The sequence below is a fragment of the Colobus angolensis genome, unplaced genomic scaffold (genome assembly GCF_000951035.1).
Source record: "Colobus angolensis palliatus isolate OR3802 unplaced genomic scaffold, Cang.pa_1.0 Scaffold11, whole genome shotgun sequence".
NCBI classification, from domain to species: domain Eukaryota; kingdom Metazoa; phylum Chordata; class Mammalia; order Primates; family Cercopithecidae; genus Colobus; species Colobus angolensis.
The window spans coordinates 15,203,808-15,231,072 of NW_012112030.1; the positions used below are offsets into that span (position 1 = coordinate 15,203,808).

Sequence of the window (27,265 nt, forward strand, 5' to 3'; positions counted from 1 at the left end):
TTAAAAGGTTATGTCTGGGAGAAATAAAAAATTAGCCAGACATGGTACCATATACCTGTATTCCTAGCTACTTAGGAGGCTGAGGCAGGAAGATCACTTGAGCCCAGGAGGACGAGGCTGCAGTGTACTCCACTGCACTCTACCCTGGGTGACAGAGTGAGAACCCATCTCAATAAAAAAAAGTATGTTTGTATTTAGAATTTAAATTATACCTACACCTCTGTGTCTAAAGGAAATAGGAGGCTGGGCGCCCACTCCTATAATCCTGGCACTTTGGGAGGCTGAGGCGGGCAGCTTGCCTGAGCTCAGGAGTTCGAGCACCCTGGGCAACATGGCAAAACCTATGAAAGTACAAAAAATTAGCTGGGCTTGGTGGCTGGTGCCTGTGGTCCCAGCTACTCAGGGGGCGGAGGCAGGAGAACCGCTTGAACTTGGGAGGCAGAGGTTGCAGTGAGCTGAGATTGTGCCAGTGCACTTCAGCCTGGGCAACAGAGCAAAGCACTATCTACAAAAAAAAAAGATAATAGGGAAACACAAATGTTAACTTTACATAGAGTTTTTAATTGACTCTTTTTTTCTGGCTCACTCCTCCCCTGACTAACTTTTAAAAATCTTTTTTATATCATGAATTTCACCTAGTATGAAGTTGGCACTGTGATAGTTTTATAAATTCAAAATAGTGTGTTTATCAAAGTGGTTTTTTTAAAAGTAGTAAACTGAAATTGTATTCTTTGATTTTTGGAAATGATAGTATTCTGTGCTTAGTAATATGCAATTACATATCCAATTCCCAAAATTAGCATTTTAAAAGAACTATACTTTGCATGCATAATGTACAGGAAGCATTTTTAGATTGCTTTAAAAAGCCTCCTGAGAAATATTCCACCATCTATAAAGTGGAATATTAATTACTGTGCTGGAAACATTACAAAATTGCTGAGATTGCAGTTTTATATCTGAAATATTGTGATATTTAAGTATTTTATCTTTAATAGAATTCTGAGCATCAACTCCAAGTCATTTTTATATTTCAGCTTCGGAAAAGCTATGAAAGGAAGTTATTCCTTCAAACCAAATGTACTGATATATTTACTCCCATAAATAACCGTACTTCCTGAAAGAAAACATCCAACAGAATAGTCAACATATACTTGCAGTAATTTATTTCCTGTCTTTATGCTCTGTGGGTGTAACTCACTTCATATTTCATCCATACATAGAAATCCTAGTGCTCTGATTTCTCAAACGAAGTATAATAGTCTTTCATCTTTAAATCAAACTGTACATTGTGTGGAACTAATAATATTTTGTGTAATTGATATAGGTGCTGTTTATCCTGTGTTTGTTAAATTCAATTTCATAAAAAGATTAAAATCTGTTAATAGTGTATATCTTGTGTAATATTTCAATCTTTAAAAAAAATACATTCTAAGCCGGGCGCGATGGCTCATGCCTGTAATCCCAGCACTTTGGGAGGCCAAGGCAGGTGAATTACCTGAGGTCAGGAATTCAAGATCAGCCGGGCATGGTGGTGGACGCCTGTAATCCCAGTTACTTGGGAGGCTGAGGCAGGAGAATCGCTTGAGCCCGGGAGGCAGAGGTTGCAGTGAGCCAAGATCGCACCATTGCACTCCAGCCTGGGTGACAGAGCGAGACTCCATCTCCAAAGAAAAAAAATTCTAGTATATGTTTTACTTACTGAAACAAAAGACATGTACTCTAATTTAGAATTTGGAAAATAACTCTCCTTCCTGTTTACATTTTAATTATTTTTTTATTTTAGAGTAATTTCTTACCAAACATTACCAAGAAATATGCCAAGCCACAGAGCCCAGATTATGGCCCGCTACCCTGAAGGTTATAGAACACTCCCAAGAAACAGCAAGACAAGGCCTGAAAGTATCTGCAGTGTAGCCCCTTCCACTCATGACAAGACGTTAGGACTCGGAGCGGAGGAGAAACGGAGGTCCATGAGAGATGACACAATGTGGCAGCTCTACGAATGGCAGCAGCGTCAGTTTTATAACAAACAGAGCACCCTCCCTCGACACAGTACTTTGAGTAGTCCCAAAACCATGGTAAATATTTCTGACCAGACAATGCACTCTATTCCCACATCACCATCCCACGGGTCAATAGCTGCTTATCAGGGATACTCCCCTCAACGAACTTACAGATCGGAAGTGTCTTCACCAATTCAGAGAGGAGATGTGACAATAGACCGCAGACACAGGGCCCATCACCCTAAGGTAAAATAGCTGCTCATTTTATGTTAACTCACTACCTTATAAATGCTGTGTTTTCTTTCTAGTATACTATTTTAAATGTGAGAGACAAAAGAATGAGGAGAAAGTAAGCAAGGCAGCTCTATTTTGTTTTAAAAAATAAATAAAAATATTTTACAACATTAAGATCTCATGTATAAAAAGTACCTAATTGCAACACTTCATCTCTCAGGAACACAGGAGCAGTTCTTTTGAGCAGATGCATTCTGTATTCTCTGCTTGATACCATATCTCATCAGTTCTCCATGTAGGTTAACACCACGTGCGTTTTATTGGTTGTTTTTGGTTTTGTTGTTGTTGTTGTTTTGTTTTGAGACGGAGTCTTGCTCTGTTGCCCAGGCTGAAATTCAGAGGCATAATCTCAGCTCACCGCAGCCTCTGCCTCCCGGACTCAAGTGATTCTCCTGCCTCAGCCTTCTGAGTAGCTGGGATTATAGACATGCACCACCACACCTGGCTAATTTTTGTATTTTTAGTAGAGTCATGGTTTCACCATGATGCTCAGGCTGGTCTTGAACTCCTGATCTCAAGTGATCCACTGGCCTCGGCCTCTCAAAGTGCTGAGATTGCAGGCGTTAGCCACTGTGCCTGGCCTAGACCACATTCATTGTTATTGGCTTTTTACACACTTGCAAATTCTACACCTACTGTCTGGTGGCGTACCTGAAATTTTGTTTCAAGCTCATCCTGTTGTTTGTGAAGATAAAAGGGTTAACTTTATTTTCTAACCAACAATAATAACATATTGAGATAACTCCTTAAACACTCAATTTAATATTAGAGCTTAATGGTATATATACATTTAAAAAATGGAGATCATGTTTTACTTTGTATGTTAAGTTGATTTAAGCATTGCTTAGTATAGATTACTTGAAGTGAATTCAAAGTGCTTTGTATCAATCAGCTTTTCATAATACTAAAGCAGTGGCTTTGATTAGTCAGCTAGTACACAGCCAGTTCCCTAATGTCTATCCTAAACTGCTTTTTTTTTTTTTCATACTAAAGAATTCTTTGGCCAGACATAGTGGCTCGCGCCTGTAATCCCAACACTTTGGGGAGCCAAGGCCATAGGATCACTTGAACCTGGGAGGTTGAGGCTGTAGTAAGCTGTGATTGCGCCACTGCACCCCAGCCTGAGTGACAGAGCAGGACTCTGACTCAAAAAATAGTAATAAGTTATTGCTTTATACTATTTTAAAATGCTCTTTTCTTACCCTTGTGACAGGCTGAATCCTTCAGCTGCATTATTACCTAAAGCATTTGCTTGATACTTCCATAAATATTTATTAAGATTAATAAATTAATCAGGAATTTTCCTTTGAAGAAAGTTTTAATTTGCCTCACAAAAAAGGCTCACTTTGAACTCCATTGTAACAACGTTCAGTGTTTCCTCACTTTGTCTAAAGACTAAATCATGATTGCTAAAAATAGTAATAATATATAAGAAAAATCTGATCTAATACAAATTAATGTGTTTGGTGTAACAATTGGCTCTAAATTACATGCTGTCATTCTTAATCGTGTTTTTCATGTTCTTGGCCAGAATATATCATCTGTTTTGACAGCAAATATGAGATGAATCTATATTCTCTACCCAATTCCCGACCGTCTACTACTGCTACTCCTAAAAGACTTCTCCAAAATCGCCAGATTTTTCTTTCAAACTATCCTGTCCTCTTCCTTGATCTAGATCAGTGGTTCTTAAAGTGTAGTTCATGGAACCCTGTGGGGGTTCCGTCCCCATGACCCTTTCAGGGAGTCAAAACTATTTTTATAATCGTAATAAGGCATTATTCATTATATTCCTAGTTGCGCTAGTAGTACAGAAGTGATGGTGAGTAACATTTCTGGCACCTTAGCATGAATCAAGGCAGTGGCTCCAGACTATACTAGTGGTCATTGTAGCCTTCACTGCCACATACTTGAAGTAAAAAAATAGAAGTATCAGGTTCACTTATAAATCTCATTCATGAAACAATAGAAAATAATTTTATTGAACCGTAACATTTTGTTACATATTCTTTTACTGTTTACTTGTGATGAAATGGTAAATGCATAAAGCACTTCTATGGCATACCAAAGTGCTAACAGTTGTCTCCTAGTAAAACACGTGACGGAGTTGCAAGCTGAATTAGCTCCTTTTATTGTGAAATGCATTTTTACTTGAACAAAAGACAACTATAAATATTCAGACGTGGTATTTGATAGACACACTTTCTCAAAATGAATGCTGTCCTGTCACTTCAAGGAAAACAACTGACAGTATTTGTCACTGATGACAATGTTTGAGTTTTCAAGCAAAAAATAGAATTTTGGAAATCATGTATCTGCCACTCTGAACTTGACAGGTTTCCGGTGCTTAAAGATTGGTGGTGATATTAACAGTTGTGATTTTTTAATATTGTATACTGACATATGTCAACATTTGGAATATTGCATAACTCACTGAACCAATATTTTCCAAATGACCAGTGTTGAATATCACAAGGTTCATTTAAAGTTCAAATAGACCAGTGGATATTAATGTAACAGAGTATCAAAAGTTCGTTGATAAGGTTTCAGATATCACTTTGTTACTAACCTTTAAAAAACCACTTTTTTGAGCTATAGCGCAATGTCAGAGATGAACATGTATAATTATCAAGAAAAACTATTAAAGTTTTCTTCCTTTTTTCCAACTGTATATATTGAGGGTAAATTTTCTTCACGTACTTCCACTTAAAGAGATTATCACAACAGATTAAATACAGAAACAGATACAAGAATCCAGCCAGACATTAAAGTTTTGTAAAACTGCAATGCCACTCTTGCCACTAAATTTTCTTTTTAAAAATATAAAGGGATCCTGAGGCCAAAGAGTTTTTGAGAACCTCTAAACCAGATTTTACAATTACTCTGTTCAGGCTGGGCACGGTGGCTCTCTCCTGTAATCCTAGCACTTTGGGAGGCCGAGGTAGGCAGATTAATTGAGGCCAGGAGTTCGAGACCAGCCTGGCCAACATGATGAAACCCTGTCTCTACTAAAAATATAAAAATTAGGTGTGGTGGCATGCGCCTGTAATCCCAGCTACTTGAGAGGCTGCGGTAGGAGAATCTCTTGAACCTGGGAGGTGGAGGTTGCAGTGAGCTGGGATCTCGCTATACACTCTAGGCTGGGCAACAGAGCGAGATTCTGCCTTAAAAAAAAGAATTACTCTGCTCATCCACATCAGTATTTTTTGAGATAGAGCCTCGCTGTGTCACCCTGGCTGGAGTGCAATGACAGTATCTCGGCTCACTGCAATCTCCACCTCCTGGATTCAAGCAGTTCTCCCACGTCAGCCTTCTGAGTAGGTGGGATTACAGGCCCACGCTACCACACTTGGCTAATTTTTTTGTATTTTTAGTAGAGAAAGGACGGGGTTTCACCATGTTGGCTAGGCTGGTCTCGAACCCCTGACCTCAAGTGATCTGTCCACCCTGGCCTTTCAAAGCATTGGGATTACAGGCTATCAGAGTATGGAGCCACCGCACCCAGCCCCACATTAGTATTTTATGACACAAGAAATTTTAGTCTCTATCATCTTTTATAAGCACTAATAGCAATTTTAAATGGTATTTCATAGTATGAATTTAAGATTTCTCCTTGCTGACATTGACAAGAAAAGAAAACTTTACTGCAGAATTACATTGTACCTTTACTTTCCTAGCATGTCTATGTGCCTGACAGAAGGTCAGTGCCAGCTGGCTTGACTTTACAGTCTGTTAGTCCCCAGAGCCTCCAAGGGAAAACGGTGAGTAATATCTTTATTTACCATACCATGTTTTATTTATGTGCTACACAGGAAGGTACATATCTAACATAGTTTTTAAGTTTGAATTTTCAGAGATTCTCCCAAAGGAAAAGCATTACTGCTTTTGTGCAAGAGATGCTCATCAGAAGAATTTGGAATCATGTAACCATTTCAGTGTTTTAGTGGATACCGTTTCCTAAGTGCCTGACTGGCCAAATAAAAGATTGTATTTTGAGACTTTGCGGCCGGGTGTGGTGGCTCATGCCTGTAGTCCCAGTACTTTGGGAGGCCGAGGCGGGCGGATCGCTTGAGATCAGGAGTTCGAGACCAGCCTGGCCAACATGGTGAAACCCCGTCTCTACTAAAAATTCAAAATTAGCCGGGCATGGTGGTGCGTGCCTGTAATCCCAGCTACTCAGGAGGCTGAGGCAGGAGAATCACTTGAACCCAGGAGGCGGAGTTTGCAGGGAGCCCAGATCCCGCCATTGCACTCCAGCCTGGGCAACAAAGCGAGACTGTGACTCAAAAAAAAAAGGGAAACTTTATTGTGTAAGCTAAGTGGGTTTCTTTCCTTTGTTAATTCCCTTATCCTTAAAACAGAAGTTGCAGTAATTCATTAGTGAACAAATCCAACAAGCAGCTATTTGTAGTCAAACTGCCAGTGTATTAAGTTTTTCGTGTGGATTTTTAGGTTAACTTCTTTAGAGCTGTTAATAAAAGAAATTGATTTGCATCAGCAGGAAAAGAAAGACTGTAACAAACATTCCAGCAAAGAAAGTACTTACCATTATCATTGCATTGTCAGTGTTATGTTAATTGGAAAGGAGTTATATTAGCAGGATACTTCTAGTTAAAGAGAAAAGATGACTTTTCCTCACTTCAGTTTATTTTAATGGTGTTCTTTTATCAGGGGCACTGGCTTTATTGTCAGTAGATAGCCTAAGTTTCTGTAAAGATGTGATTTTAGCACCTGTGTATATCGTTCATTATTTAAAATTCCTTTTCTGCAGTAATCAAATTCATCTTACGTGTTTTGTAAAAACATTGTTTTATTTTCTCTTTTACACGTTTAGATAAAAGGAAATATTTCCTTGCTTAAAACTTCCTGCAGTTTGTTTGCCAAAGATTATTTGATTAAAACTAAGAACTTTTAAATGTTGGAATTTTAAAACATTAGATTGTTGACCTGACAAATAGTCATTAATCACAAAGTAAATGCTAAATAGCATACCACAAATGTTTATCTTCTGCCTTGCTCCCTCTAGTGGGTATTTAGCACAAAATTTATTTACAACCTCTCCTACTTTCTTTGGTCAAATGTGCTTCTTTATTTGGCCTCAAAATCTAAATAAAGTTATTGGTATCTTTCATCCTTTTGAAAATCTCTTAATCTTTTTAGCTCCATAAATAATAAATCAGAGTTTCAGTATTTCTTGTGGTATCACTCTGATTTCTTGTGGTTCTTAGAATATCTATATCCCTTACCCCACCTTACCTTCTCCCTGGCAAGACCTCAAGTGTTGGAGATGATGATCATAAAACACGGACCTTCCTAGCATCATGAGGTCACAAGATAGAATTGGCATCAGAGCAAAAGCAACTGTTCTTTTTCTCTTACATGGTTTATTTAAATCTCACACACCAAACCTTTAAAAAACTGTTGTCTCACCTGTGGATACCTAGTTTTATCTAAGGAATCCAGTAGTAACTATACTTTACTTCTACTAACACTTTTTCTGTCTGAAGGCAATAATTTTTAATACAATTTCAGATAATGGTTAAAAATGATTTCTACTTTTGAAAAGAATTGTAGGAAAATAAAGAGCAATAACAAACAGAACAGAAGAGAGCTAGTGCAATGTGTGGTGTAGGCAAAACAAACCAATCTCAGGAAAACTTTTTAGCCTGGAATTTTTAAGTCTACATTGCAGCACTCAAGTGAGGAGAGTCTCCCTGTAGCCCGCTTTCAGTTAATCGTAACAAAGCTCTGAGAAATACCAAGTAATATTTTATGGGCTGTAAGACTGCCAGTGCCCATACTTTACCGTATTTCTAAGAAAAGTATATTAAATTAACCCATTAAGGAATTTCATCCACCGTTGAAAATTTGTTTTCCTTTGGATCACAGTCACCACTCAGGACCCAAAAAAAAGGTTCTCTTCTTTTCCCAGAGTGAAGGAAGGTTTATGTGCCCATGGAAACTTTCTCTTTTTCTTAAAAAATAAAACTGATCTTTTGGTCCTAAAAAATGCTATATGAAAGCACTGACAGTGACATTTCAGAATATAACTGGGAAATAATTAATAGAACCCAGATCCCAAGTTTAATAATGTGAAGATATCCAAGTTTTACATCAATTTTATTTTATTTTATTTATTTATTTATTTACTATTTATTTATTTTTGAGATGGAGTCTCACCCTGTTTCCCAAACTGGAATGCAATGGCATGATCTTGGCTCGCTGCAACCTCCGCGTCCTGGGTTCAAGCGATTCTCCTGCCTCCCAGGTAGCTGGGATTACAGTCGCACGCCACCACGCCTGGCTAATTTTTTGTATCTTTAGTAGAGACAGGGCCTCACCATGTTGGCCAGGCTGGTCTCAAACTCCTGACCTTGTGATCCGCCTACCTCGGCCTCCCAAAGTGCTGGAATTACAGGCGTGAGTCACTGTGCCCAGCCTACATTTGTTTTAATTATTTTATATACCTTCTGTTAGAAAGTTGGACATGTAGGTATTTGTACTATTGCTGGAAAAAGGTGTAATTTTTTTAGACATCTTAGTAAAATATCTTTTAATAATTTTTAGTAGCACTTATGTACAAACCTTTATAATGGTTTTTTGGCATTGTGCTTTTTTGTACTTAACATTTAAATATTCTCATGAGTTCTGAGAAAATGCCTTAATATACTGTTGTTTTGCTGTATCTTTTAAAGTAACACTGTTCCTTCTATTTCTCTAGATATCTATGCATTTATGTAGGACCTATCATCATAGTGCCTAGGCACTATGTTTGATGTCAACCATAAGAGGAAACTTGCCAAGAAATCTTGGTTTAATATCTGTCACTTAAGACAACAATTAATCTGTTTTCCACTGTTTGGATTCTTAAATTGTACTCCTTCAGCCAGAGGAGCTTACGCTGCTGCTAATAAAGCTGAGACGGCAGCAAGCCGAACTGAGTAGTATCCGGGAGCATACGTTAGCACAGCTCATGCAGCTAAAGCTTGAGGCCCACAGCCCAAAGGTCAGCTATGGAGAGATTTGTCTGTGTCGTCTGTCATCATCACTTATTTTGAACCACTCATTAGTCAGTATGATCAGCGTCATTAGTGTTGAGCATGAGCCCATACCATCATTACAGTGACAACATTAGAATCTCCTATTAACCCTTTGAGAATCCAACTTATTTATACATGACTGAAAGAAAATGCAGGTAGGGTGCATTTCTTCTTAGCCTTCTACCCACGCGCTCACCCACTGGCTTTTGGTTTTGAGGAAGGAAATGCATACAGTACTTCATGTATGCATTAACTTCATGTTGTTGTTCACTGAATACTGTGACTTCCACATCTGGTAAAACAAATATTGAGAAGTCCTATAATTTCCAGTAAAACAATGAATTGAAAATTCATTATAGCTTTAATAATACTGCCTTTTAAATGTTAAAAATTAATTTTAAAATATCTTTTATTTTTAATGAAAGCAATGAACACATAACCATTTCTCAAAGGGTTTATAGCTCTGGTTATATAAGAAACATCTTATTGAAAGAAGTAGTACTTTATTACAGGAAATAATTGACAAGTAAAAGTTCTAACAGTCAGTTTTTGCTAGAGCTATTTTAAGGAATTTTTCTGCTTTATAGTTCATTGTTCATATGCATGTCTACTTAATTTCTTACAAAACAAAATATAATTTTATAATTTAATATGTCAGCGGTACCATTTACCGGGGAGCATGTGCGTGAAAGTTGTCGTGCACTGTGATATAATAGGTTGTAGTAAATTACCTGTTTTTCTTATTCTAAAATTGACCTTTTCTTGAATTCCACATCCTCTTTCTCTGTCCCTTTTTTCTTAATTGGTGCCTACTAGAATGAAATTCTTTCACATCATCTCCAAAGGAACACCATATATTTGGATCATCAGGTGGGATTCATAGAGATTTTCTTACTTTTAATACTTAATAGAACTTCTTAAACATAATATAGTTTTTCAGGCTACTCAGCTATTTCAATCACTTTGAATTAATAACATGACTTTTACAAGTGATAGAATATGAAATCCCTGACCAGGTGGATTCAGGAATTCCATAATAAACAGGGAGAAAGGACAGATGTGGAAGTAAAGGGGGGATACAAATGTTGGGTCAGCTGAAATTGACAGCCTAAATTCTCTAGACTTCTTTCTTCTTATCCCATTAAAACGCCTACTCCTTGAGGCTTATCTCAGCTTGGAGTTGACCTAATTAAAGGAACAGACACCAAGCTGTGAATTGTCTTGTTGGAAGGCAAGAAGGAAGGTGAATGTAGTATACTCTGGGGGAGTTTAAAGGTGGGTGAAGTTGACTGCCTACAATGGCTCATGCCTGTAATCCCAGCACTTTGGGAGGCCGAGGCAGGCGGCTCACTGAAGGCCAGGAGTTCGAGACCAGCCTGGCCAACATGGAGAAACCCTGCCTCTACTAAAAGTACGAAAATTAGCCAGGCGTCACAGTGAATGTCTCTAATCCCAGCTACTCAGCAGGCTGAGGCACGAGAATTGCTTGAACCCAGGAGGTGGAGGTTGCAGTGAGCTGAGATCATGCACCACTGTACTCCAGCATGGGCTATAGCTCAAAACTCTGTCTTAAAGAAACGGAGAACGAGAGAGGGGGAGAGAGGAAGGGAGGAAGGAAGATGGGTGAAGTGTGTAGTGGAGGTGATTTTTAGTTGCCTGTCCTTATTCCCTGTTTGCTGTGTACTTCCAGTGTTTGGTCTTTGCCAACGTGTATAGCCAGTTTTATAGGAGGCTTACGTTCCTAGCATTAACTCAGTGGTGGCACCAGGTGTGGCTGGTTGAGGTGAATGATCAAAAGGGAAAGTGGCAATGGGCCGGGTGTGTTGGCTTACTTACGCCTGTAATCCCAGCACTTTGGGAGGCTGAGGCGGGTGGATCACCTAAGGTCAGGAATTTGAGACCAGCCCAGCCAACATGGCGAAACCCTGTCTCTACTAAAAATACAAAAATTAGCCAGGCATGGTGGTGCGCACCTGTAATCCCCACTACTTGGAAGGCTGAGGCAGGAGAATCACTTGAGCCCTGGAGGTGGAGGTTGCAGTGAACCAAGATTGTGCCACTGCACTCCAGCTTGGGTGACAGAGCGAGACTCCATCTCAGAAAAAAAAAGGAAAGTGGCATTGAACAAGTAGTGACTCAGTTTTTATAAAATGCTCTATTAATATTTAATTTTAATTTGTTGGGAATTTTTTGTTATTAGACATAATTTCTTTCATTGAATGCATTTTTTATATAAATCAAGCTAAAACTTATTCTAGCTTGTTTCAAAATGTCCAAACTTGACTATTTTATCAAATAAAGAGGTTACTGTGGAAAATAAGACAAATGCTTTCATATTTATATTTGCCTGTTTGAAACAAAACAGTAATGTGCTACTTTAAATTAGTTGTATTTAAAGAGGGATTTTGCATTAGGATAACCCTTTGAAAGGTGTTAAATCATATTCCTTATTTTAATTTTTAAAGGTAACACACTTTTGGTAATATAAAATTTATATATTGTTCACAAAACGTTTTCATCAGCGTTTTGGCCATTGGAATGCTTTTAAAATGAGCATTTCATGTATCCAAATTCCAGATCTTCAATCCAGAGATTGAGGCTATTGAAATTTAACCACAGCGTATATTATGTACTTTGAAAGCAGTCTAATAAAGACATGTTAGCTAATAAAATAGAAAAATTCATCTTCCTTCAAAATTCTGCACTGCCAGAAAGCTGCTAAGATACATGAGAAATAAAAAACTCATTTGTATTAGAGCCGCAAAAAAAATAGGTTTAATAAACAATGATATAAACATGAATCTGAAGTTATCCGGCATCTCAGAAAATAAACCTTGTGGTTTGCTGTAACTTACTACCGACCTCATTGAATCAAAGCTGGAATTGCAGAGACATAGAACTTCAGAAAATTTTAGAGGACAGGTAAATGTACCAAAAATACCACCATTTGCTGAGATGCTCCTCCTCAATCACTTTCCCAGGTTGAAATTGTGTTTTACCCCTTTACCTAAATGACCTAGATACTGTTGAGTCTCAAACGTTCCCATCACTCGTCTCAAAGAAAGCTTTGTTGAACCTTTTCTATTGCTCCATGCTTGTGGTCCTACAGGTGACTTCTAAACATCCCAATGTGTTATTGATCTTCTCTGTTCTCTCAACGTGTCACCAAAGCTTTTCTGGTAATTTATCTGAAATAAAGTTATTCAATTTTTAAAGTTTGTGATAATGAGAAGAATTACAGAATTGTTTGAATGATATTTTGTGTTTGAAGTAAGAATATTTTGATAGCAAAAATTGGGCCATTTTTAGGTAATAATTAGACAGCATATGAAAACATGGTGGAGACTTTGCCCCAAAACTCAGATATAATTAAATATATATTATCTTTAAGGTTTCCTAAAGAAAATCTCTCTTTAAATAATTTTATTAAAAATTTATGATTTAGATAACTGCGTTTTAATAAAATTTTTCATTCAGCTCAAACATTTCCAGCTTTTAATCTTGTTACTGCCAGTAACCTAACATTTTAGATGACCAGGTCTGTTGTTTTTGTAGGGATTATTGGTTCCCTGGATTTATTAATTGATTCATCAGTTTTATATAACCACAAATTCGAGAGTAGATTATAAAATCTGAAAAAGGAAAAGGCTCTGGTCACATTTTATACTATATATCATAACAAATGAACATGTGCTCATCTATTCTCACTCTAACACAACTGCCTTCCCTAATAAATCATCAGAATAACCCAAGACCAGCAACAAAATGTAGTTTTCCTCCTGCCCCTTGTGAGGGATTGCAATAATCAAAAGCAAAACTGTAATTTCTTTAAATTCTGTTAATAGCTGTCACTATTCACAAAAAAAAACCCAAAGAGTATTCTCATAGTTGCTTCAGAGGTCAACTCATTTCTGATGCTACTGGAATGTTTAATAACAAATAAAAAATAAAATTGCCTTATCTGAAAGTCTACAGATTTACATATTAACAGGCAATCCAAAAATCTTGACTTCTGGTGCCTATAACTTCAGCAATATAATTTGATTCTCACTATCACCGTTTATGAGGATGAATCATGTATTAAAGTGGTTTTAAAATAACAATAGCTCTACTAATTACATGGTAGAATTTTCTTCATTTTTTTTTTTGTTTTATTATGAAGTACAGTATTACAGTTTATTTATGCTTTCATAGCCCGGTTAGTGTATTATTCGAAGTCTACATTTATATAATACTAGCCCTGGTTTATTTGTCATTTTTGTGAATCTTAAGATAGCATAGGCCCAAAGTAGAACCTGTATACATACAGTAATCCCAACTATATATTTTATGTACCTCATCCATGTAGAGAATGAATAAATACATAATATATCAGTAACTCATTTTCTTCTCATCCAGCTTAGTTGTTGCTGAATATTGGAGACACTTTTGGTTGCAGTTTAAGTGAAACTTGCCAGCTTCATCCTAAAATGCATCTACTGAATGGATTTAACATTTGTTAGCTTTTTCCATGTTTATTTTTCTGCCTAACAGTATATAAATGGGATGGGGGGAAGCCACAAGTAAAGTGTTGCCCTTGCTGTGTACTTGCCAGGAGGTTGGAAGTAAATTTCAGATTATCAACAGTTAAAATGGGGTGTCCTCGAAGAATGAAGTATCCTGTTGTTGTTGTTTGAAAGTGCAATAGGGGCTGGTGTTTATTTTATGAGGGAAAGAGAAAATTTTGAAAAAAAATTTTTTTCTTATCAGAACAGGGCAGATCAAGCGTAAGCTGCCCTGCTCAGCGATCATTTTATGATTACGAGTCCCTAAAAGGATCCACAGAGCCAACTACAAGTCATTTGTTTGAAACTAGAGTAACAGGTTTCCATAGGAGCTGATTGTAGCCAAACCATCTGATGATATTTGGTTGTAAGATACAGAAGGAGCACACTGGTTGTTTTGGCTCCTGTACCCTACTGGTTATTAAGGATTTTTAATAGTAACCCTGATGGTTAGATTCCCAAGCCAGGCCATGAAAGACAGTATTTTACCCTGTGCTATATCTGAAGACCAGACTAACAGTATCACACACCCTAACCACACTGAAGAAAACATCTCTCTTAAAAATGTGTTCAGTGGCTGGGCACAGTGGCTCATACCTGTAATCCCAGCACTTTGGAAGGCAAAGGCAGGTATATCACCTGAGGGCAGAAGTTCAAGACCAGCCTGGCCAACATATAGTGAAACCTCATCTCTACTAAAAATATGAAAATTAGCCTGGTGTGGTGGTGGTCACCTGTAATCTCAGCTACTCAGGAGGATGAGACAGGAGAATCACTTGTACCTGGGAGGTGGAGGCAGAGGTTGTGGTGAGCCAAGATCACGCCACTGCACCACAGCCTGGGTGATAGAGTGAGAGTCTAAAAAAAAAAAAAAAAATTCAGTGTGGCCAGGCACCGTGGCTCACGCCTGTAATCCCAAGACTTTGGGAGGCCAAGGTGGGTGGATCACCTGAGGTCAGGACTCTGAGACCAGCCTGGGACAACATGGTGAAACCCCATCTCTACTAAAAATACAAAAATTAGCCGGGCCTGGTGGTGTGTGCCTGTAATCCCAGCTACTTGGGAGGCTGAGGAACGAGAATCACTTGAACTGGGGAGGCAGAGGTTGCAGTAAGCCAAGATCATACCCTGCACCCCAGCCTGGGTAACAGAGCAAGACTGTATCTCAAGAAAAAAAAAAAAAAATGTATTCAGTGTGCGAACCTCAGATCCTAGGCACATGTATGCCTTCTCGGTAGATCTAACATTGGGAGTGGGGACTTGAAGTTTCTCAGTCTTGTCACTTGGTAGATCTACACTAGTTTCTAGTTCTTGGCTCCTGTAGCCTGGACCAGGACCGGTTGGGTTGAGCAAAAGAATGAAATTAGGCGTTTAGAAACTAGACCAGGCACTGAAGAGAGGAAGCAGGCAAAAACTCTCCATGAATGAAGAGGTAGCACTTTTTTGATCCAGGCATGAAAGCAGTATTAATAGGAATGGGGAAGTTAGAACATATTTCCCTCCATTTTCCTCACCTCTGTTTTAGCTTTTCCTTCCATTTGTTTCTTACTCTTTTTCTTTCTAACATTCCCTACTAGTGTTTGAAGAGCAATTGTGAGGGAACTCAAATGATATTCCCCTTTTCCTTTTCCCTAATAACCTTCCTGCCAGGTTTTCAAGTAGGCAATGATAATAGAAGGTGAGATATTAGGAACTGTGACTACAAAGTATGTAGGTGGAGATGCGCAGAAGGATCCAGAGGCTTAGAGGAATGTTTCACATGACTTTGGTAAGCATGTTCCCTACTGTAGGTAAACCAAACATGTACTAACCCCCTGAGAATCATGATATACTACTGCAGTAACCAGCCTCTCCTTTTAATATCAGATAACTAAAGGACCTTATCCTCAAAGTCATGGAAAAGCAGGAAGTTTTTCATGACAAATCAGTTTGCCATAGTACAGTTAAAAAAAAAAAAAAATACAGTTCAAGCATACTTATGTATTCTTTTTTGCATGAACATGTTAAAGGTTTGCCAGAGTCAATAGCTAAATCCTTCTTTATAATTTATCAGTACTTTTTTTTTCTTGAGAATGAAAAACATTTAATGTTTATTCACAGATCCAGTAGACTGGGGGTAGATTGTCAACAGAGTCAGCACCTATGTATGTGTCCGTTTTTCAGTACATTTTTAAAAAAACAATTATCAATGTCTTGTGAGGAGGGTAAGAAAATCATTTTTGGGCCGGGCACAGTGGCTTACGACTGTAATCCCAGCACTTTGGGAGGCCAAGGTGTGTGGATCACCTGAGGTCAGGAGTTTGAGACAGCTTGGCCAACATGGTGAAATCCCATCTTTACTAAAAATGCAAAAAATTAGCTGGGCGTAGTGGTGCATACCACCTGCTACTCGGCAGGCTGAGGCAGGAGAATTGCTTGAACTCGGGAGGCAGAGCTTGCAGTGAACCAAGATCGCACCACTGCACTCTAGCCTAGGCAACAGAGGGAGACTCCATCTCCAAAACAAGAAGAGGGGCAGGAGGGACAGAGATAAAACTCAGAAAATTCTTTAGCAGGATATGAAATAATAATAATGGCAGAACTCTAAGACTAAATGGATAATGGATTAGATTACAATTTAATATGTGTCTCTTAAATTGGCCTATCTAGTGCTCTTACATTATTATCATGGGTCTGTTCTTAGCAGTTATCTGTCCCATTTTTTTAGCCTTTTTTTTTTTTTTTTTTTTTACCTATCTCAGTGCTAAGTGGGGAAGATCTCCGTCTCTTGATGTTCTCTTAACCGAGAATTCATCTTCATCTATTCGTCATTTTACGAATAGATGTCACTGTGTGAGCTTCATCCCTAGCTATTTCATCCCTAGTTGTTTCTTTCTAGTGGTCTCTGTAAGAGTGTGGAAGCATTCCTTCTTTGATAATGTTAAATTTTTAAGTTTCAGGTGACATGTGAAGCCTTTTTTAAGATTTTTCTCAAAGTTTGGAAAAGCTGTTAGTCAGGATCATGGTGTAATAAGACATAACGTTTTTCCTTTAAAAAATTTAATTGCATGTGTAGAGTTAAGAAGCTGTTGTACATTTATGATTTAATAAAATAATTCTAAAGGGAAAAAAAAATTTCTGCCTTCAGCACATCCTCAGTGTACCCAAAACAAAGCTTGTCATCTTTTTTTTTTTTTTTTTTTGAGACAGTCTCACTCTGTTGCCCAGGCTGGAGTGCAGTGGCACAATCTCACCTCACTGCAACCTTCACCTCCCGGGTTCAAGTGATTCTCCTGCCTCAGCCTCCCAAGTAGCTGTTATTACAGGCACCCACCACCATGCCCGGCTAATTTTTATATTTTTAGTAGAGATGAGGTTTCACTATGTTGGCCAGGCTGGGTCTCAAACTCCTGCCCTCAGGTGATCCACCCGCCTTGGCCTCCCAAAGTGCTGGGATTACAGATGTGAGCCACCGCGCCTGGCCCAAAGCTTGTCATCTTTATCCCTCAAGTCCCTGACCAAAAAGTTAATGCAAAAAAAAAAAATTATAATACAGTAAAATGGTTCAGAATATCAGATTAACTTTGGTCATGTCATAAACATTTATTGAATACATCTTCCTTCAGAAGGAACTCACTGGGCTTTGAGAGCCATTAGCACTCTTGCTTTACTGTTTGCTTAGACCTGGAACTTAAGGCTGGCACCTTAAAACCCCCAACGGAAAAGAGGGTAACACGTAGAGAAAGTGAGGCCGAGTCTCCTCTACAGGCTATGGCTGGGACTGCCCGACACCAGCCTTTCACAGTCTGACTGACTGATCAACAAGAAGAAAAACAAGTGGCAGACTACCTGGAAGGACCTAAGGTATGACAAGCCTCCTTGGCATCCTGCCTGCCGCTCCATCACTGTAAGGGTGGAGATTTTCCAAATTTGTGAAAATGGCAGAATTAAGTCAGACAAGTGCCTGAAGTTGTATTATGTTCTCCTAAAATCTTGTTTGCCCAATATCAGCGTGTATTAAAGTTAAACTGATAACTTTAAACTGGAATTAAAAGTACTTTAAAAACAGTTTCACTGAAAATGGAAAAATCATGAGATTCTGTAGAACTATCTGAACAGATTTTTTTTAGCTGATTACACGTTGGCATGGTGTTTGCTCAGGAGAACAAAGGCTACCATAACGCCTTATGTATGCGAAATCCCTCATTACCATTTAGTCAGCAAATCTTGGCAGTGCTTCTCCTGAATCTTTAGTCAGCAAATCTCTGTAATGCTTCTCCTGAATCTTTGCATGCACATGGCAATATTCCTGGTCTCACATCTAGATTTCGTTGTGTATCCCATTTTGTTTTATAATAGTCTTGGATATTCTTCATCTTAATTTCCCTGGCTTTGGATAAGTTCCTTAACTGTAAGCCTCCACTCTCACATTTGTAACAACAGAGTAGTAACGTGAACCTGTAAGGGTTGTTGCGAATTAATTGAGGTAATATCTATAAACTTCTTAACACAGTAAGAGGAACTAGTAAGCCCTCAGTGAATGGGAAGTCTGTGACCGCTGAAATTGAAATTAGGTCCAGTTGCTCATTTAATCTTCCTAAAGCTCCTGCCACATTATGTCTTTTAGCCAACTCAGGAAATTTCACAAACTCCTTTTGCCCTACAAAAAAAGTCTCTTTTTGTCATTTAAGCCTTCAGTCTTCCACCACCACGCCACAACTTGTGAAATAATTCCTACCCCATAAACCCGTTTCTCCAGCCAGTGACTCACCATTTCTCAGATACTTCCAAAGCACTCCCTTCTCTGCATGATGTACCTGTGTAGTGCCTGTTCAACCTTATTCTGTATCACTTTACAGTTCGCAAAGCACCATCCTATACAACTTCCCACTTGTTTCACATACGCAGGCTCTGCAGCATACGGACCAATTACCTTTATCCCCATTTAATCAGATTCCATGACTTGCCCAAAATCATAAGCTAGGATGAAAACCTTGTATTAATGGATTTTCTGTCATCTTTTAAAAATTCTATTTTAACTTCCTTCAGAATTGATGGGTCATTCTGTTCTTAGAGTTTCAGGCTGCTGTCTTTGTTACCTGAGGAATATCAGCTTCTGGCCATGGCTCTAACAAGACAGCAGAGTGAAAACAAAATTTCCCTACCTATTCTAAAATAATCTGCATAGTAGTTATACAGTTCTATTTTTATTTACAAAATACTATAAATATTATTTACAATTACAATATTACAAAAGTAGCTCATTGTATCAGGCTTTGCTTCTGTCTTAATTTTACAGTAGATTTTGCCTCTATCTTAATTTCATGTACATTTTTCAGCAAGTTTATTCATTCTGCAAAGATGTATGAAATTCAGTGTAAGGCATGACACTAGTGCCTACAATGTAGAATTCTTGTTCAAAACCTGGAAGGAAATAAGGTTGTGTATAAATGCCAAAAACATTTCTAAAATTGACCTAAAGGTATCATTATGTTGTTGAAACATAAGCTGATAAATCTTTGAATTAATGGTAGGAATTCAGCTACTCAGTGCCATTTTGTAACCTTGTAAGAACACCGTTAACCATTAATAAAATCCAAATCCTTGTATCTAGAAGTTATTTTAACTTTGATTTAAAATTTTGACGGATGCAGTGGCTCACACCTGTAATCCTAGCACTTTGGGAGGCCAAGGCGAGCAGATCACCTGAGATTGGGAGTTAAAGATCAGCCTGACCAACATGGAGAAACCCCATCTCTACTAAAAAAAAAAAAAAAATACAAAATTAGCCTGGCGTGGTGGTACATACCTGTAATCCCAGCTACCTAGGAGCCTAAGGCAGGAGAATCTCTTGAACCCAGGAGGCGGAGGTTGTGGTGAGCCGAGATTGTGCCATTGCACTCCAGCCTGGGCAACAAGAGTGAAACTCCGTCTCAAAAATAAAATAAAATAAAATTCAAATACATTTTAGAGTAGATTTATCCATGGCAAGAACAAGCACCTTTTTGACTAACAGATGTAAGATTTTCACTTCAGGAATTTTTTTGCTTAAAAATGGTAGATTTTAGTGTATCCTTAAAATATTTGAAAGAAGAAAATGTGACAATTTCAAACCTTATATTCACAGTAAAAGATTTTTTTAATTGATCTTGAGTTCTTTTAATATTTCCTGTTTCCTGTGGGTGCCAGGAATAAACATAGTAGTAGCCTTGTTTGAAATTAAAAGAGCAGTGATTAGGAAAGGACCATTAAACAAGGAAAATATATTAAGCTACTAAAGTAAAAAAAAATCTGATCTGTAAAATTTATCCATTGCCAAATATAAGTAAATTATTTGGAATGGCACTAGCCCAGGCCTTCAAAGTTTACTTTCAAATATACCACAGGTACATAATCTGTCTTCCTTGAAGAAAAGGGGAAATATAAAGTCTAGCTGTTATCTTTAAAACTATTATTGATTCTTAGGACTATATAACAATAGTAATGTTTTCAGATTTTACTTATAGGAAAAGCATATAGATAATTTATTCAAATTACTTTAAAACTTCTGAAGTAATCTCAATAACCTCTTCAGTTATAAAGAGACTTATTTACATTCTTCTATTACTCAAGTCACTTCACATTTCCCTGCTTCCTGTTAAACAAAGAGTGATTTCAATGGGTAGCATACCCTTCAATCTCAGGATCTTGGACTTTCAGATGTGCCTGGAGAGAGAGTGGAAGGCAAATTTACATTGTTATTATCTAAATGGCCTATTTATAAAGACCCTCGCATTCCCTAAAGCCTCACCCTGGGCATGTCAAATTCTTTAGCTTTTTAGTTTTGCTGCACATCTTAAGAGTTTATTGATGTAGACACAGGAGGACATTCTTGAGAAAATGGAGTATTCTGTGATTACTCTATGGGGCTTTTTGCTTTTGTTAAGACAGATTCCCAACTTAAAAAATCTTTCCTAAAGAAGTCATTAAGAACTGAGGAAAAAGTCCCTTTTCCACTTAAATGGAAAATGACAGCAAGAGATGAGTCATCTTCTTAGTTAACAGTGAAGGACAGAAGCTCTGCTCTGTATCCACCCAGACTGTTCAAGAAAAAGAAACTATTAGCACAGAATTCAGACTCAAGTATTAACTAAGTTACAAGACAGCTTGAGCAAAGGTTTCCCCTTCTGCAAATGAGTTGGAGATCATGGGTGAAATCATACTTACTTTACTGGTCCTCTGTCGCCCAGGCTGGAGTGCAGTGGCACGATCTTGGCTCACTGCAGTCTCTACCTCCAGGGTTCAAGTGCTTCTCCTGACTCAGCCTCCTGAGTAGCTAGGATTACAGGCGCCCACCACCACACCCAGCTAATTTTGGTAGTTTTTAGTAGAGACGGGGTTTCACCATGCTAGCCAGGCTGGTCTTGAACTCCTGACCTCAAGTGATCCTCCCACCTTGGCCTCCCAAAGTGCTGCGATTATAGATGTGAGCCCCCCCACCCCGGCCTACTGGTCTAGAATTTTTAGACCTGGTATCCAATATGATAGCCACTAGCCATGTGGCTATTTAAATTTGTAATTACATATATATATAAAAGTAAACATTTCCTCAGTCACGCTAGCCCCATTTCAAGTACTCAATATTGAACTACACAGATGTGGAACATTTCCATCATCACAGAAAGTTCTGTTGGACAGCACTGTTCTAGATGAATTTTTTTTTTTTTTTTTTTTTTGAGACGGAGTCTTGCTCTGTTGCCCAGACTGGAGTGCAGCAGCACGATCTCAGCTCACTGCAACCTCCATTTCCCGGGTTCAACTGATTCTCCTCTCTCAGCCTCCTGAGTAACTGGGATGGGACTATAGGCGCATGCCACCGCGCCCAGCTGATTTTGGTTTTTTTTGTTTGTTTGTTTTTGGTTTTTTTTGAGGCGGAGTCTCGCTCTGTCGCCCGCACTGGAGTGCAGTGGCCAGATCTCAGCTCACTGCAAGCTCCGCCTCCTGGGTTTACACCATTCTCCTGCCTCAGCCTCCCGAGTAGCTGGGACTACAGGCGCCCGCCACCTCGCCTGGCTAGTTTTTGTATTTTTAGTAGAGACGGGGTTTCACCGTGTTAGCCAGGATGGTCTCGATCTCCTGACCTCGTGATCCGCCCGTCTCGGCCTCCCAAAGTGCTGGGATTACAGGCTTGAGCCACCGCACCCGGCCTTTTTGATTTTGGTATTTTTAGTAGAGATGGGCTTTCACCATGTTGGCCAGGCTGGTCTCGAACTCCTGACCTCAGGTGATCCACCCACCTCAGCCTCCCAAAGTGCTAGAATTACAGACGTGAGCCACCACCCCCGACCTCTAGATTATTTATTATATAAACTTTTAAGAGAGCAATTAAGCTACTGCTTAATCACTTGTTGACTTAAAGGGAGTATGGAGAATTAATTTTTTCTAAGGATGAATTATATGAATGACCATCTTGGCTCTGCTCCCTGCTCATGTTTTTCCCCCCTCTCCAAATGATTCAGGGGTATTTTACCTCATGAGTTAGAATATCCTATTTTTTCTGCCTTCAGAGAACTGGTCTAATTTTTCCAGAGATAGATTTGAAACAGACATTTAAAAGCTACTAAAGTAGCTGGCACAATGGCGCAAGGCTGTGTAGTCCCAGCTACTAAGTAGACTGAGGCAAAAAGATCACTTGAGTCCAGGAGTTGTGGGCTTTTGTGCACTATGCCGATCAGGTGTCCACACTAAGTTCAGCATCAATATGGCAACCTCCTGGGAACGGGGGACCACTGGGCTGCCTGACGAGGGGTAAGCCAGCCCAGAGGGGAATGCAGCAGCTCAGAACGTCCGTGCTGATCAGTAGTGGGATCACATCTGTGAATAAGCACTGCACTCAAGCCTGGGCAACATAGTGAGACCCTGTGTCTTTCTTTCTTTCTTTCTTAGTATCCTTTCTTTAAGCTTTTTTTTTTTTTTTTTTTTTTGAGACAGGGTCTGGCTTTGTCACCCAGGCTGGAGTGCAGTGGCAATCATGGCTCACTGCAGCCTCAACCTCCTGGTTTGAAGCGATCCTTCTGCCTCAGCCTCCCAAGTAACTGGGACCACAGACCTGTACCACCATGCCCAGCTAATTTTTTGTGGAGAGGGAGTTTCACTATGTTGCCCATGCTGGTCTCGAACTCCTGGCCTCAAGTGATCCACCTGACTCGGCCTCCCAAAGTACTGGTACTATAGGCGTGAGCCATAGTACCCATGGCCGAGACCCCATCTCTTAAGAAAAAGAATTACTATGTGGGCACGGTGGCTCACACCTGTAATCCCAACAGTTTGGGAAGCCTAAGGTCAGACGTTCAAGACCAGCCTGGCCAACATGGTGAAACCCTGTCTCTACTAAAAATTCAAAAATTAGCCAGGCGTGGTGGTGGGCACCTGTAATCCCAGCTACTCACGAGGCTGAGGCAAGAGAATCGCTTGAACCCAGGAGGTGGAGGTTGCAATGAGCTGAGATTGCGCCATTGCACAGCAGCTTTTAAAAAGGGGTTAAAATCGGCCGGGCGCGGTGGCTCAAGCCTGTAATCCCAGCACTTTGGGAGGCCAAGACGGGTAGATTCCTTGAGCCCAGGAGTTCGAGACTAGCCTGGCCAACATGGTGAAACCTGTTCTCTCTCTCTCTCTCTTTTTTTTTTTTTTTAATTCTTTAGTTAGAAATGCAAAAAAGAAAGAAGTCTAGTTTTTCTGAAGCAAGCACTGTCTTGGTGCTAACTTTTTTCATGTGTGGAACACATAGAAAGTGATGTTTGTACAGCACCTTGAAACAAGCAGGAGGTGATGCCAAGAGCCTTAGCCCTGCAGGGACCCTACTAGGCCTTCTGAAGCTGACCTTGTAACCCATTTCCAGCCCATGGGTGTCAATTGGGAAATTCCGCACAAGATCCTAGCAGGTGCAGTTACATATAATTCAATTGAATAAATGGTTTTTGATGATGGGATTTTAAAATCAAGTTATTCAATAGGCAGGGCGTGGTGACTCACGTTTGTAATCCCAGCACTTTGGGAGGCCAAGGCGGGCAGATCACGGGGTCAGGAGTTCAAGACCAACCTGACCACCATGGTGAAACCCCGTCTCTACTAAAAGTACAAAAATTGCCCTGATGGGACAATGAGCGCCTGTAATCCCAGCTACTCAGGAGGCTGAGGCGGGAGAATCACTTGAACCTGGGAGGCAGAGGTTACAGTGAGCCAAGATGGCACCGCTGCACTCCAGCCTGGGTGACAGAGCGAGACTCCGTCTCAAAAAAAAAAAAAAAAAAAAGCCCAACGCAGTGGCTGAGGCCTGTAATCCCAGCACTCTGGGAGGCCAAGGCGGGTAGGTCACCTGAAGTCGGGAGTTTGAGAGCAGCCTGACCACCGTGGAGAAACCTCATCTCTACTAAAAATACAAAAAATCAGCCGGGCTTTATGGCACATGCCTGTAATCCTAACTACACGGGAGGCTGAGACAGGAGAATCGCTTGAACCTGGGAGTCCGAGGTTGCAGTGAGCCGAGATCTCGCCATTGCTCTCCAGCCTGGGCAACAACAGCGAAACTCCGTCTCAAAAACACAAAACAAAACAAAATCAACCTATTTGAAGACTGGGCGCGGTGGCTCTACTAAAAATACAAAAAATTAGCTGGGCGTGGTGGCGGGCGCCTGTAATCCCAGCTCCTCGGGAGGCTGAGGCAGGAGAATCGCTTGAACCCAGGAGGCGGAAGTTGCAGTGAGCTGAGATCGCCCTATTGCACTTCAGCTCGGGCGACAGTCCCAGACTCCGTCTAAAAAAATAAATCAAGTTATTCATATTTGCCCAACATACCTCAAAACTGTTAAAGAGGCCAGGATTAAGTATCAGGTTTTCTAGATAGTTTTTCTAAACATTTGGACTTAGACATTCCAAGTAAAAATATGTTTTGTTGTGAACAAAAATACACTGGCATTATTACCTAAGTGTATTTCCAAGATGTTGCCACGTATGTTTTCTTATTTACAGCTAGAGTTTATTATGAAAACTGTGGGGTTGGAGGCGAGATGGAGGCGGCCGTTTGTTTTCTCGTGGTCTCCAGCTAGCGTGCTCGCTTCCCCTCCCCCGCAGCGTCTGGCGGGGTGGAGAAACGGTGGCGGTGGCAGCTGGAGCAGCAGAGGCTGGAGCATTGGACACCCTCCTCCCACTCCTTCCCCTCCTCGCTGTGTGTTTGATGTGTTAAAGCAGGAGCGAGAATGCGAGCAGAGCCATGAGCAACACTACCATCGTCCCCAGCACTGCGGGTCCGGGCCCCAGCGGCCGGCCTAGTAGCGGAGGTGGTGGCAGCGGTGGAGGCTGTGGCACCGAGGTAATAGATGACTAATCTCCCTGAGTGCTAGCTCTGAGCAGATGCGGACTCTCTTCGGTTTCCTAGGCAAGATGGACGAACCATACCTCTTCCCGCCGGATAATTCACCTTTGCCAATCTCAGTCTTGTTAAGTTCCATGATCCAGACTCAGCAGCTGTGGCACCACGTCTGACGCTGTGTTCCTTGACAGAGCTTTGATGATGTACCATATGCAGAAGGAGTTATTCCTGATAAGGCTAAGGCTTGCTTGTCTCTGTTGGCACCAGCTAATGCAGTAGCAGGTCTTCTGCCTGGTGTTGGGCTCCTACCTACTCCTAACCCACTTACTCAGACTGGCGCTGTTCCACTGGCTGCTTTGGGGGCTCTTACTCTTGGTCCTGCCCTTGCTGCCCTTGGGCTTCCTGGAGCAAAGTTGAACTCAGTCTGTTGCCACAGATCAGCTGCTGAAGCTTATGAGTACTGTTGATCCCAAGTTGAAGGATGTAGTTGTTGGTCTTGTTTCACCAAGTCTGAAATCTGATACCTCTAGTAAAGAAATAGAGGAAGAGGCCCGGCGTAGTGGTTCACACCTGTAAATCCCAGCACTTTGGGAGGCTGAGGCGGGCGGATCACTTGAGGTCAGGAGTTCAAGACCAACCTGACCAACATGGTGAAACCTTGTCTCTACTAAAATTTCAGAATTACCTGGGTGTGGTGGCAAATCCCGGTAATCCCAAGTACTTAGGAGACTGAGGCAGGAGAATTGCTTGAACCCCGGAGGTGGAGGTTGCAGTGAGCCGAGATCATGCCATTGCACTCCAGCCTGGGCAACAAGAGCAAAACTCTGTCTCAAAAAAAATGGAGGAAGATATGTAAAGAGTACAAGAAGCACAGTCCCTAATTTCGGCTGCTATAGAACCAAAGAAGAAGGCATTCAAGATCATCTTCTAAATACAGACAGTCAAGAAGCAGATCAAGAGAGCGATCACATTCTAAGTCTAGGAGTCGCTGATGATCCAAAAGCCCAAGACAGAGAAGATCTCATTCCAGAGAGAGAGGTAGAAGATCAAGGAGCACATCAAAAACGAGAGACAAAAAGAAAGAAGACGAAAGAAACGTTCTAAAACACCACCAAAAAGTTTCAGCAGAGCTAGACATTATAGAAGTACAAACAGAGACGACAATGAAGAAACAGGAGTGGAACAAGATCTCCTAAAAAGTCGCAGTCTCCTAAAAGAAAATTGTCTCTCTCACCATCGCCTGGGAGACATAAAAAGAAGAAGAAAGATAGTAGGGATGAAAGAGTAGGGAGAAAGATAGCAGGGATGAAAGAGAACAGTCAACAAACAAGAAGAGTAAAGATAAGGAAAAGGACCGAGAAAGAAAATCAGAGAGTGATACAGATGTAAAAGTTACACGGGTTTATGATGAACAGGAACAGGGTTATGACAGTGAGAAAGAGGAAAAAAGAAGAAAAGAAAGCAATAGAAGCAAGTTCCCCTAAAACAAAGAAATGTTCTGTGGAAAAGGGAACTGATGATTCACTAAGAGAATCCAAAGTGAATGGGAATGATCATCAGGAAGACACGGATATGAGTGACTGACTATTGCCTCTATGAGAATCCAACTGTATACATGCATCAGTGTCATTCCTTTGTGTGATTTCTGAATGCTATATTTGTTCATCTCAAACCTAGATGTATACAGCTCTGAGTTATTAATGGCTATAAAGCTCCCGTTATTGATACTACTTATTTACATCAAAAAGCTTTTAGAAAATGGTATGACGTAAGCAATTCTTGTCATGGTGAAATCTAATGGAGTAACCAAGCAGTTTTACTCTTGGTGCTGCTTCATAACAGAAATGAAAAGCTGCATGCTCCTACAGCAGGAATGGATTGTTTATGTCATATAATTTCCTTTATTAAGTTCACTTATAGTACTTCTAGAATGTTATGCATCGGATTAATAGAGTCATGTAGGAAATGCACTGATTGCATGTTATTGTGGCAAGAATATCCTAAATGTCATTAAAATCCTCCAGCATGATGGATCTACTTATGGTCTTGTTTGTTGAC

At 40.0% G+C, this 27,265-nt stretch overlaps 1 protein-coding gene and 1 pseudogene across 5 annotated transcripts in view; both read left to right on the top strand.

Annotated features, from left to right (window-relative positions):
- Positions 1–27,265, top strand: part of PLEKHA5 (pleckstrin homology domain containing, family A member 5) — a 246,724-nt gene that overhangs the window by 156,856 nt on the left and 62,603 nt on the right. For 2 of the 4 annotated variants that reach the window (XM_011954821.1, XM_011954831.1), the window contains 4 exons: positions 1,784–2,249; positions 5,975–6,058; positions 9,184–9,303; positions 10,154–10,207. In XM_011954821.1, coding sequence (XP_011810211.1) covers positions 1,784–2,249; positions 5,975–6,058; positions 9,184–9,303; positions 10,154–10,207 — 724 coding nt within the window. The remainder of the gene's footprint in view (positions 1–1,783; positions 2,250–5,974; positions 6,059–9,183; positions 9,304–10,153; positions 10,208–27,265) is intronic. The other 2 variants (XM_011954838.1, XM_011954845.1) reach the window with 1 other exon arrangement.
- LOC105520840 lies at positions 25,109–27,236 on the top strand (annotated as a pseudogene). The gene is made up of 2 exons (XR_001003188.1): positions 25,109–25,766; positions 26,068–27,236. The product of XR_001003188.1 is annotated as a serine/arginine-rich splicing factor 11-like (transcript).